The 12,377-nt window shown below is 45.5% G+C and overlaps 2 protein-coding genes across 16 annotated transcripts in view; one reads left to right on the forward strand and one right to left on the reverse strand.

The window, feature by feature from the left end:
* CCDC158 (coiled-coil domain containing 158) overlaps nucleotides 1–3,148 on the forward strand; it is a 101,956-nt gene extending 98,808 nt beyond the window's left edge. For 14 of the 15 annotated variants that reach the window (XM_019467001.2, XM_019467061.2, XM_019467067.2 and 11 more), the window contains 2 exons: nucleotides 674–773; nucleotides 2,939–3,148. In XM_019467001.2, coding sequence (XP_019322546.2) covers nucleotides 674–773; nucleotides 2,939–3,059 — 221 coding nt within the window. In that variant the 3' untranslated portion in view covers nucleotides 3,060–3,148. Of the gene's footprint in view, nucleotides 1–665; nucleotides 774–2,938 lie in introns of all 15 variants that reach the window. The other variant, XM_019467063.2, reaches the window with a different exon arrangement.
* A 2,330-nt stretch (nucleotides 3,149–5,478) lies between these two features.
* On the reverse strand, nucleotides 5,479–9,791 carry STBD1 (starch binding domain 1). Its single transcript, XM_019467082.2, is given in 3 exon segments — nucleotides 5,479–6,851; nucleotides 6,853–7,385; nucleotides 9,468–9,791. Coding segments are annotated over 3 exon segments (1,062 nt in total). The 5' UTR covers nucleotides 9,670–9,791; the 3' UTR covers nucleotides 5,479–6,524.
* Between the last annotated feature and the right edge of the window lie 2,586 nt (nucleotides 9,792–12,377).

Consider the following 12,377-nt stretch of genomic DNA (forward strand, 5'->3'; position numbering starts at 1 on the left):
AAGAGTGGTTTTTTTGATAGGAAAATGAGCCACCAAAAAATATTTTCAAGATTATACAGCAAGTCAGGGACTAAGATCAAAGTTAGAATTTCAGGGTTGCCAATCAACTATCTTTTAGAGATCAGCAAAACGTAGCATACTTAGTAGAGGTTAGCTTACGGGCTTCCAACCCCTCTTCACTTGCTCCTCCCACATGTATTCCAGGCTCACTGTGGCCATGTCAGGATCCAGACTCCCTCTCCCACCATGTAAAACTGTCCTCATTCAGGTGACAGCCACTAAAATGGGCACTTGGTCTCACACACATTCAAAACTGTTGCCAGTGTCGGTATTAAGTCTTGCTCTTCCAAATCCTAAATTAACGTATCTACACAGGTTTGGTATGAAAAGCTGTCATTTAGAATGAATGTGTCATTAAATTTAAAGTATTCTTCTCGCTCATCCCATTTAATGCTATGTAGTTAAATAATAATAAGCCAGATTGTTTTGAAACAAATTCAAACAAGCTAGTGTTGGAATATTTAGATAAAACACTTTTTAATTTGTATAGTGTTTTAAAGTTTCCATTATTTTAAAAGAAAGGTTGTTTAACTTGTAATTGGAAGATTTCTAAGAAGAAATACTGAATAGACTTTTAATATCACATCTAAGCAATTTTCTAATAGCTTCACAGTCTCAGCCAATAGAAACAACAGGAAAAACATGTCGGAAGCTTCAGAACAGACTGGAAAGCTTGCAAACTCTGGTAGAAGATTTACAGATGAAGAACCAAGGTACAGTGTACATTTCGGAGAGATCTTCCTTGCTCGAAAGAGTACTCACCTTCCCTTCAGGTGAAGCCTGTTGTCTATAGACCCGCAGAAGAGGATATTGAATAAGCAATTCAGAAACATCAAGTCAAAACATTAAGGTCTTAACCATGACTAACCCCCAGATTAATTGTGTGACCTCGGGCATGTCACTTTAGCCCTGCTCTACTCCGTCATCTAATAGGGATGATAATACTGCTGACCAACCCTCCGTAGGACACGTTTTGAGCAGTTTTTCACACGACACTTTCCCACACATTATCTTTCTTATCCCTGTTAGGTCTGCACATAAGCATTTGTATGACGGTAGCCAGGATAAGATTGTAGTTGATAGCTGGAAGACAAAATAACCATATTTCACCTTACACAGAATTTAAATTAGCATAGGCTAGAAGAGACTATGCCACCCAGTGAATCACTAACTAAAAAGATAAACTACTTTCAAATGCACTAAAGCTGTTTGAATGAGAAACTGTCATACTCTGCAGATGGTAGGTAAATTTGGGGGCATAAGTTCTAAGTGGTTGTTCCTGTGGATGTGGGAAGCCCATCATGTTTTATGCTTTTCTGGTATAAATTCATGAATCCAGGAGTCTGTCAGAGAGAAATAATTTTGGAGTATACTTGTTAATTCTTACCCATCTTTCTATCTCTAGAGAATATAAGCTGCTAGATGAAGGATAGTAGATATTTTTCTAAGAACAATTCCTTATAAAGAAAATTTAACCTTATCAATAATAATAGTTGCTATTAATATTTCTTGAACACTTACCAGCTGTGTGGCAGGCCCCGTATTCAGTGTTTGATTATTTATGTTTTCTTCATGTGAGCCTCACAATACTGGGAGGTGGGCACTGATATCAGGTCATTTGAAAATGAGGAAACTGATGATCAGATTACAATCAGTAAATAGTTAAGTCACACAACGAGTAGTATATCTGGGACTTGATCTCTGCAATTGCTGCTTCCAAAGTCCACGTTTTTCAACATGCTGAGGCTATGCCAAATTGTTATTAAGGCAAGTTCCAGATCCTTTCTGTTAATCCCAGATCCTTGTGTATATAAACATTAAGAAAACATTTGATTTTAAGTTTGTCGTGATATTTTTAAAGGATGCATTATCTTATTGGCCCCATTTTTATTCACACTTTGACTTATATTTCTGAATATATATCTGAGTAATGCTACCATGTAATAATCCAAATGGGAGACATGTTGTATTTGTTTAAAAAATAAAAAGACCTTTTTATTTGATGCATTGCCTGGATGGAGTGTCTCTTGGAAGTTATGAAACAAATATTTTGGGAGCATTTATCAAAACTTAAAGTGTATATATGCTTTGACCCAGAAATTCTACCTCTAGCAATTTATTCAAGAAAAAATTGTACAAGCACACAAAAGTCTGTTTATAAAAGTATTTCCTATACTTTTATAAACAGACTTTTGTGTGCCACCAATGCCACCATAAATCGCTATTACAATACCATTGACTATATTTCCTGTGCTGTACCTTTCATCCCCATGACTCATTCATTCCATAATTGAAAACCTGAGAAATCAACTTTTAAGAATTTTATTTACTAACATGTTGGTACATCCATATAATGGAATACTATACAGTCATAACAAAACATGAGCTGAACTGGAAAAATGTTGATATTTTTTAAGTGAATAAAGCAAGCTACAGAACAATCTATACTACATATTTCCACTTGTGCAAAGAAGGAAAGTGTGTGCACGTGCGTGCATGTACACGAAGATATTTACCAAACTGCTTTCGGTGACGACTTCTGAGGGGAGTTCAGCAGGTTGAGGGAGCAGAGACGAATACCTTCACCTTCATCTCTCTTTGCACCCTTCTGAGGTGTTCAAATTATTTACAATTAGTATGTATTATTTCTATAGTAAGTATGCTCACTTAAAACAACCGAAAGAGTAAAGATTTACCCTTAGCTCTGTCCATAACGTCAGTCTTTTCAAAAATATGCTACTTTGCAATTTTTAAGAACTTCCCGATCTCAGAATGTGTCTCTTCTATAGTAGCAAGCTGACCTTTTAAGAAGCACATTATAAAATTTAAAGGCAGAGTAGATGTTGCTAATCTAATTTTGTTTTATCATCACTTTCAGCAATGTCTTCAATGATCAGAAATCAAGAAAAGAGGATACAGAAAGTGAAAGACCAGGAAAAAATGTTACTAAAATGATACATTGCTTGCCTGTTCTTTACAGAGGGATGATGCCCAAATAATTGTGGTGTTGCTTATAATTAGTGCCCTGTGTACTTTTTTTCTTTTTATGTGAAAATTTAATAAAAGATACCCTCCCCTGTAAACTCTATTTTGAAATAAACTATTCTTCAATGCTCTCACAGTAAAACTTCAAACAGTTCTAACTAGATGTGAAAGTCTGCATCCCTTATAAGGTATTAATTTGTGCTAAGACCCATGTGCTGGAACAATTGTGTGGTTTTTATTATCTTCACTGGTGCTGAAGCAATAGTTATTCTTTCCAGCTTCAAAAAAACTTGACACACAAGTAAAATATGTGGTATAATGCCCAGAAGGACAAACTCCAAGGTACTGACAGGGATCCATTTGTGACCCTGAACTCACTGTTCCGTCAGTTATCAATGAATGTCATCAGATAACACAACATCGGGGCCCCTAATCAAAACTTTTAGAAAAGTTTTTTCTAAAAAAAACGTTTACATATTAATAACTGTAAAGAAAGAAACAAGAATGTGTTCTTCAGCCGGTGGGTAACTTCTAGGTTGAATGGATTCAGCCTGCTTTACTTAGATTTTATTAGATTAGGAGGGTTTTGCATGTGGATTGTTTTCTAACAACAATAACCAGCTAGGTGTCCTAGGAGTCCATTCAGTTCTAACACTAACTACCTGGAGTTAGTATCAGATTCTCCAGGTCTAAGGGTTCAGTCCCACAAGACCTCCCCCCACTTCAGATGCAGTTGCAATTTCTGGGCTACCTGTACTCTGGCTATAAATTGGAGTTTCCCACATCCCCCTCCCCAGGTTCACTAACTTGCTAGAACAGATCACAACTCAGAAAAGTACTTTACTTACTATTACCAGTTTATTTTAAAGAACACAACTCAGGAACAGCCAAATGTAAGAGAGGCACAGGGCAAAGTATAGGGTTCTGGTACACGAGGCTTTCATGCACTCTCAAGGCATGTCACCCTCCCAGGACCTAGACGTGTTTACCAACCTGGACGCTTCTGAAATCTTATTCAAGAGTTTTTATAGAGCTTAATCCACAGTCCCCTTCTCCTCTTTGGAGATCAGGGAAGGGGGCTGGAAGTTCCAATCCTCTAATCACTGGTCTTCCTGCCAGAGACGACAGGGACAGCAGAAGGGTAGCTGTCTAAAGATGTCACCAAGAAATGACTGCCCTGCTAGAGGCTATTCCCCAGCCCCAGCGCCATCACATCTACTGACCAGTCCTCACTAAAGGCTTGTGGACAAAGCAATACGCAGCACTTTCTGGCCAAAAATTTTAGTAAGCATTTGTGTTTCTCCTCACTTTATTTCCCCTTCCATGAGCTGGATACAGTGGACAGCGGGGTCCTAGGGGATGGCAGAGCCGCAGGACAGAAGCAGCCTGGGCAGCAATCTGCAGGGAGAGCTGCCCTTCTGCCAGAAATACCCACTGCTGATTATTTAGTGAGCAAGAAACAGGCTTCTGGTGCAGCCTCTTAACATGCATGGTGTCTGTGACAGCAGCGGCATTAGTCCCAACCGGTGCAGATAATAGTGACTAAATCCTCCTGTTTCTCCTCTAAATGACAGTGTTAACATGCTAAGCATGTCCAATTTTACAATATTCTTTTAAAATATGAACTTTAAGGGGCACCTAGGTGGCTAAGTCAAGTGTCCGACTTCGGCTCAGGTCATGATCTCACGGCTCATGGGTTGGAGCCCAGCTCAGAGCCTGGAACCTGCTTCGGATTCTTTGTCTCCCTCTCTCTCTGCCCCTCCCCCACCTACGCTCTTTCTCTCGAAAATAAACATTAAAAAAATTTTTTAGTATGAACTTTAATATATGTATCTACCTCAATTGGTTTTACTGAAAGATTTTTATTTCATCAGGTAATGATAAAATTGCTAGTGAAAGAACTCTAAAGAAATTTTTATTGTAAACTGTTTTACTTTAAATTTTACCTAATAGAAATGCTGGGGCATTTTGTGCAGTAATAGTAAATGCCCTCTGAAGACCTTAGTGGTAGAGTGTGAAATTCATTATAAAGTATATAAAACGCATATGTGGATTTTACATATACATGCTAGGAGCCAAAAACTATCATAGTTCTTATAAGCACTTTCTATTTTCTTTTGGGTTTATGCTCTTTTCAGCAAACACCACCTGTAACCAGGATTAAACACTGTTTTGCCAAACGATGTTATACTTACTACAAGTTGTTTTAACATATAAAAACTCATTTTCGAGTACAAGCATGCATAATATCCCTCCAAATAATGGTGAAGTTTTAAAAAAGTTCTAAAATGTTTTCCCCAAAGAGAGGAGAAAACGGACCTCTCTTGGGTCTTGATTTTTTCTATGCATCTGTTATTAGTGGAGGAAAATATTGGCATTTTATATCTAAGCTATTATGGTACTAAGATTTAGACAAATAATTCAGACATTTAATGAAGGTATTAAAACTCAGGTTTTATTTGTTCAGTATAATAAAGTTTAAATGTCTTACTTCTTCTCAGAACAAGGATGTACCTGTGTGTCACTGTCCTATTACAGTTTTGTTACCCAGGATAGCTATTGGTATGAAAGGGAAGGGCAGGGGAAATGGTTGCTATGGGACAGTCCTTCTGTCAGTCCAGACCCCCTGTGAGACAGGAGGGGAGGGGATGGGGCAGTCCTGCAAAGGCCCTGGAGGTAAATAATGGCTGTGTCTGTCTTCTCTGCAGTCAGGCTATACCTGGACCTCCCAGCCCTCTAAGAGGCATCACTCAGGCCACCTAGCTCAGCCCACACCTTCATCCAGTTCGCACTTCCTCTCTTCGTGGTCTCCTCCCAATGACAGACCCGGACTAGGCCCCTTGTTTCTACACCGGTCTGCAATCATTAAGACAAAGACTTACTTGCTACTTTCAAACCGGGGCTAGCACATAAAATCAAGCAAAAAAACAAAAACAAAACAAACAAAAAAACACTGGGGAGTCTTAACGTATAACCTCCTATCCTTGCTAACCACCTCTTGTGACCGTATTTTTTTTTCACAGTTCCATATGGCATTAACTATTTTTAAATATAGAGTGTGCACGTAGTAAGGAGTTTCTCCAGTTGTACCAGTAGGAAGGCAGCTCTTTATGAATGAGACGTGTTTCACTCTCTTGGTTTAAGGGTCACCCAAAGGCTCAAGCTTGAACCCTGTGCAGCTGGTTGGTTTCTGCGTGCTCTGGCCAGTCCACACCCGAAGCTTAGCCAAGTCACTCCCCGAGAGGACTAAGCTCTGAAATAACGATGGATCAGCAAAGACCCACCCATCGATGCCACAGGGGAAAAAAAAGTCCATGCTCACCGAAAGCATATACCTACATATGTATTTCTGCACATTAGACAAAAGCCACTAGCAAATTTGAAACAACTCTGATGGCTATATTTGGAGTTATACTTCCTTTATTTAAAATTATTCAGTGTGCTCCACAAATAGCCTCTCTAGTACTTTGAAAACTGAATCACTGAATCCCCCACCGCTTTTGAACCACTTTATCCTCACGGCCAGTCTCCAGGAACCTATTGCTGCATTCTTCCCAGCGGGTAATTTTCCCGTTGTCTACCACTACAAACTTCCATTCCACCACTGTATCTGCTGGCAGGGACACAGAGTGAGACCAGAACCCGTCCTTGCTATACTGGAGTGGGATGTAAGTGTTCCACCTCCCAAGACTCTCATGGTCTCCAGTTACTGCAATGAATTGCCCACCAGTGCTTGTGACATAATGGACCTGGAACCTGATACTAACTTGCTGAGACTCTGAAGACATTGCTACCCCCCTTTTTACGTTTCACATCCATTTCCTGACCTCTTGGTTCCATAAGAGTGCTTCTGCCACAGTCCATTCCCTGGTTTGGGCTTAACACTGGAGCCTCAAGACTGCCACCCAAACCAACATCTCCCCAAGAGGAGTGCCTGGACACCATTTCCCAGTCCTCATTGTCAGCCCGGTCCTGACTGCTCAACTCGGCAAGGCTCACTTCTTTCCCTCTGTCAACGACCAGGTTGCTAGAATACAACTTTTCGGCAAAACACGGAGCTGCTTTAGCGAGTGTCTCTTGTCCTTTCTGGAATCCCCATTCTGCCATAGGAGACTGAAGCCTTTCATTTCTTGAAACTGCAGAGTAACCCCTAGAGTCACCAGTCTCAGATGTAGCTAGAGATTCTGTGTCTGGAAACTGTCCAGAAGGAACATGCTCTCTTGAACTGTCACAATCACCGTCTTTTCCAGAAGGACTCTGCCGTCTCCATGTTGCTTCCTGCAGGTTACCGTGGCCTTTGGTCTCTGAAACCAAACATCCATTGCTTTCTTGAAGATGCTCTAAAAAGCAAAAGGAAAAATGTAATAGTGTTAGGCAGTTCATGTGAGAAAAAAGGCTAAGAAAATAGGTTTATTGAAGACTTTACCACTAATCTACCTGCAGTTCACGAAATCCATCTCTATTAAAAGCAAGTGCTTAATTACCTAGTTAAGACACTAACTGAACCAACAGCACGCTTTAAGAACATACATGTATATGCAACAATAAAAGGCACATCTGGGAGTGTCCGTGTGCTCACACAAGAATGTAAATGAAGTGGCCAGTTGTAGAGGCAGCAGTTTAACCCTGTCATGGTCCTTGATCTCTGCAGTCCAGGCTTTACTGGCATACAGCCAAGTTTGGTTTCTATCAGCAGAAAATGCTGTCTAGCCTGTGGGGCAAAGATCCACACAGCTACCCTACAGACCCTACGAGTACACCTGTACTCCCAGGAACTGTCAGCAGCCCAGGGATCAGCTCTCACAGATGTGGGCAGATCCACAGCAGCTGTTGCTATGGTTGGGGGGCTGGGGAGTGGGGGGGGGGAGATACAAAGGATAGCAGTGCATCATTGAACAAGGATTGGGGGTGAGGGTAGGGGGAGAGGGCTGGTTTCTCCTTGCCAACCCCATATGCATCAGAAGTAAACCTTGGGGGGCCTGGATGGCTCGGTTAAGCTTCCTAGTCTTGGTTTCGGCTTAGGTCATGATCTCACAGTTTCATAAGTTTGAGCCCCACCTCGCGGGCTCTGTGATGGCACCCTCCCTCTCTGCCCCTTCCCCGCTTGTGTGGTCTCTGTCTCTCTCAAATAAATAAAGTAAACCTTTTTAACAAAACAGAGGCTTTTTACATCCCCTCCCATTGTACGCTTTTAAAAAACACGTTCTTACAGTACACAATCCAAGCTCCCTAAAGGCTCAGTTTCCTTCTTGGCCACCTCACTGACAGTCGGGATAGTTCCCTACAAGATGGAAGTGCCCCAAGTCATACAATCAGCATAGATGGGAGGGTTTCTTTCTTTTGGGGGTGGGGGTTGACCTTGTTTAATTTTATCTCCTTTTAGTGGTGGAGTTGTGAGACGTAAAAACATTGCCCTGAATTCTCAATCTTTCAACCTAAAACATGAGACTGGCTTCATGAAGACGGAGGAGCTCTCTGCTCATCTCAAACCAATCGCAGGAAAGGCACAGAGGCAGTCTTTCAAATGGCTACACATGAACACCGACTCCACTAAAAATAAAGTTCCCAGATGTCATTTTCACCGCTCGGCTGGAGTCCAGGCATGGGCAGCTGGCCAAGGGAGGGCACTGGGAGCTAAGGTTTTCTGCCAGTCCTCTTTGTGTAGCACAGTCTCTAACATGTACACATGTAAACCTGGATGTCAGTTCTACTCATTGGAGTTGGGTGCCCTATTAGGTAGGTCCCTTCCCGGGGCATTAGACAACCCTATGCTTTTGGGTCCCACGGCTCTGAAATGGGCAGCCAGCATACAGCCCTAGGGCTTCAGCTGAGGCCTTCCTGGCCAGAGTCCAACCTGAACTTTGCCTTCCTGACAGAAGCATCCAGATAGCGGGAGGTGCTCAGCGCCTGGGAGTTAGTTCCCAGACCCAGCTCCTCCATGGGGTGAGGTAGGGGAGGACGTGAGGTTATGGGATTGGGACTGAGAAAGTGTCCCTGCTCGGTCTGAGATCGATGAGGGTTGTAGGATCTCCCTGAACCTAGGCATGCCCTTTGTAAGGCCCGGAAGGGGCGCCGCCGCCGCCGCGGCCGCCCGCACTGCGCCAAGCGCAGCCACGCAAAGGAGCCCATCCCCCTCGGGGTCTTCGGGGACGGGCGCCCAGGGTAGAGACTCTGCCCGCGCTGCCCTCGGACGATGGGTCGGGGAACCTTCGGAGCCTCCGAGGAGGGCGATAAACCTGCCCGGCGCGTGCGCACTAGCCTGGGAAAATAATGAGAGGCTTGGGGAGGGTCCTGCCCGGGGTAGGGGAGGTTAGTCGGGGGAAAGGGCCAAGAGAAAAACTCCAGGTGGGTTTTTTTCCTCCCTCGGTGAACTTCAAAGCCCCCATGGCAGATATGCCCTCGAGACGTGGGAGGAAGAATACCTGCTTTGGTGACCAGCTCCCGCCTGGAAGGTACAGGGCTCGGTCCCCCGCCGCCACCCTGATCGCTTCCCGGAGCCGCAGCCTCCCCCTGAGGGGCGTTCCGCTCCGCGTCGCTCTCATTCCCCGAGTCCCGCAGCAACCAAACGAAAATCGCTCCGGCCAGGCCCCCTCCGACCAGCAGGGCCGACCAGACGGCGCCCATGGCTGAGAGGCCGCAGCTGCGGGAGACGACGGCGACCGGGAACCGGGACTCGGGTCACGCAGGCAGAGCCACACCTACCCCGCCCGGCCCAGCCTTCTTCGGTCCCGGCGGCCGGCGCTCCTGCGCGGAGCCCAGCCCACGGCGACTAATACTCAACTTTCCCAGCCCCGCCCCGCTTCCCGCCCCGGGGCTGCAGCCCCAGGCTCCGGCCGGGCGGAGACTCGGGCGCCCTCCTTTTCCAGCATATTCATTCCCGACCCCGCCCCGCGGCTGGCGGCCGAGCGCCCGGGTGCCCCGATCCACGTGTGGCCCGCGCGCGGCAAGAGCCCAAGTGCGCACAGCTGCCGCGCGCCAGCCGGGCTCTGCCCCACCGCCGTTCCTCCCCGCTCCCGCTGCCCGCAGGGTCGGGTCCCGCTTCGGCCTGCGCCCGGCGCCTCGGCGCCTCCTCCCCGTAGCCTCTCAGCGGCGGCGTGGCCAGCCAGAGACCCGGGCTTCCAGGAACTTAGACGCGGGAGAGGCCGACGTGCGTCGGTGACGCGCGGGGTTGGGGCTCTGGCTGGTGGGGAAGCCGGCCGGATCGGGTGGAGTGGGTTGGAAGCACAGCGGGCGGCGGGCGGGGAAACCCTGTGGAAGCTCCATTCGGCCGCCACTTAGCTGCGCCTAGCCTCCTCAAGCCTCCGCCACCCGCCGGTACAATGAAAGGATTGGACTGAGACCCGTCCATCTATCAATGCCAGTCTTCTCAACCACATCCAGTCGTTGTCTCTTCCTCGACCTCTTTTTAGGGTGTGTGGTGGTTGCAAAATGCGTGCCCTCTTGTCTGGACTGGATGTTGCCCAGGGACAAGCTCCTACAGCAGCGTTTATCAATAAAAATAGCAACCCTCTTTGTTAAGCGCTGTGTGCCAGGTAATGTATATGTTTAATTTGATCCTCACAAACCCACATCCATGTGAGATCAGAATTACACAGATTGCCTCCTCAATTCACTCCTGTTGATCTGATGGCTTTGCACACCAGCTTCAAGCTGATAATTCCCACGCTCGTATCTGCAGCGGGAGCCTTTCTCATGAGCCTCATTTCTACACCCAACTGCTAAAGCCACAGCTGGCAAATATCCGCCTGGGAATAATTAGTAAAATGGCTCTCTCTGGTAAAACAAACCCTTCAAATGTGTCCCATGTTGAGGCACACAGCAACTCCCTGAAGGAGTTACTAGAGGGCTGGTGCCTCCTTAGGGTCACGACTCCTACAATCCTAAAGGAAGGGGGGTGGGGGGAGGATGGAGACCGGGCCTCTCGTCCCGGATGCTAACAGACATTTCAAACCCAACTCACTCAAGTCTGACCCCCTGTCTTCCTCCCCAAATCCGCTTGCCCCGCCTACCTCATGGGGTGAGGGGCGGAGTGGAGAGTGGCAACCACATCCTTTCCCATTGCTGGAACACCAACAACTTTGAGTCCTCGGCTTTCCTTCTTCCCCTCTCTCAGAAGGCAGGAAGTAGCAAACCGCCACTCTTTCTTCAAAATGCTATGTTAAGAGAGAGTTCTGCTTCTCTGCAGACACCCTGGTCTGCCACCATCATCTCACCTTGGATTATTGCAGTCACCTCCCTCTGCTCTCCCTGCTTCCACCCTGAAGGCTCTACAGGCTACTTTCAAAGCATAGGTCGGAATGATTCTTTAAAGCATCCTCTGAGCCCAGGACCCTCCACTTGCTCTCTATCTCATGACAAAGAGTCCTTGTTGGTTTGCAACCATCTCAGGAGCTTCTCAGGTGTGATCTGAAAATGGCCCCAGTGCATGGAGCACAGGGAGAAACTAAAGACCAAGGCAAACCACTCCAGATTGGTAGGTCACGATTTTAATAAGCAAGGGGACTTAGGGAGCTTGTTTTGGGCCCTGAAAGATGAGTGGGGTAGTTTTCAGACATCCGTCCAGATATCTATCCTTTCTCCCTCACCCTCTACAGGTTGTTGCACAAGGGCAATCTGCCCTATGAGCCCTTCCCTGATAATCCTAATTTTAATTACAACCCCCTTCACCCCATACCATTCTTCGGTTTATTTTTCTCCCTAGCATTTAGGGCATCACTTCTAATACAATGTAAAACTGATAGATTCGTTCTACTTGATTTGCTTTCTTATCTTCAGAATGTAAACTACACGAGAGAAGGGTTTATTGTCCTATGTTCTCGCTGAATTCCTGGCACCTAGAAAATGCCCAGAATAGGCCCTCAAGAAGTACAGGTTTTGGGGGGGGGGGGGGGGGGTGGCGCCTGGGTGGCTCAGTCGCTTGAGCATCTGACTCTTGATTTCTGCTCAGGTCATGATACTGGGATCATGGGATCAAGCCCCACATGGGACTCTGAGCTGTACATGGAGCCTGCTTGAAATTCTCTCTCTCTCCCTTATGCCCTCCCCAGCTTGTGCTCTTGTGCTCTCTCCCTCTCACCCATGCTTTCTCTCACACACACACAAAAATAAATACATAAATACATACATAAATAAAACATTTTTTTAAAAAAACTACAGGCTGAGTGAATGAATCAAAAGCTCAATGTATTCTCAGTCTAGAGCTTAATGTCATCTTCTTTATACAAGTTCGATCTGCGTTTTTTAGCACAATGTAGACGCTACTTTTTTGTCAAATAGGTTTCATGTCTTAGGCTAATTAGGAAGTCAATGGTGAACTTTTTAAAGACTTCTAA

The sequence above is a fragment of the Panthera pardus genome, unplaced genomic scaffold, assembly GCF_024362965.1.
Source record: "Panthera pardus isolate Hobbes unplaced genomic scaffold, ASM2436296v1 HiC_scaffold_13, whole genome shotgun sequence".
Taxonomy (NCBI): domain Eukaryota; kingdom Metazoa; phylum Chordata; class Mammalia; order Carnivora; family Felidae; genus Panthera; species Panthera pardus.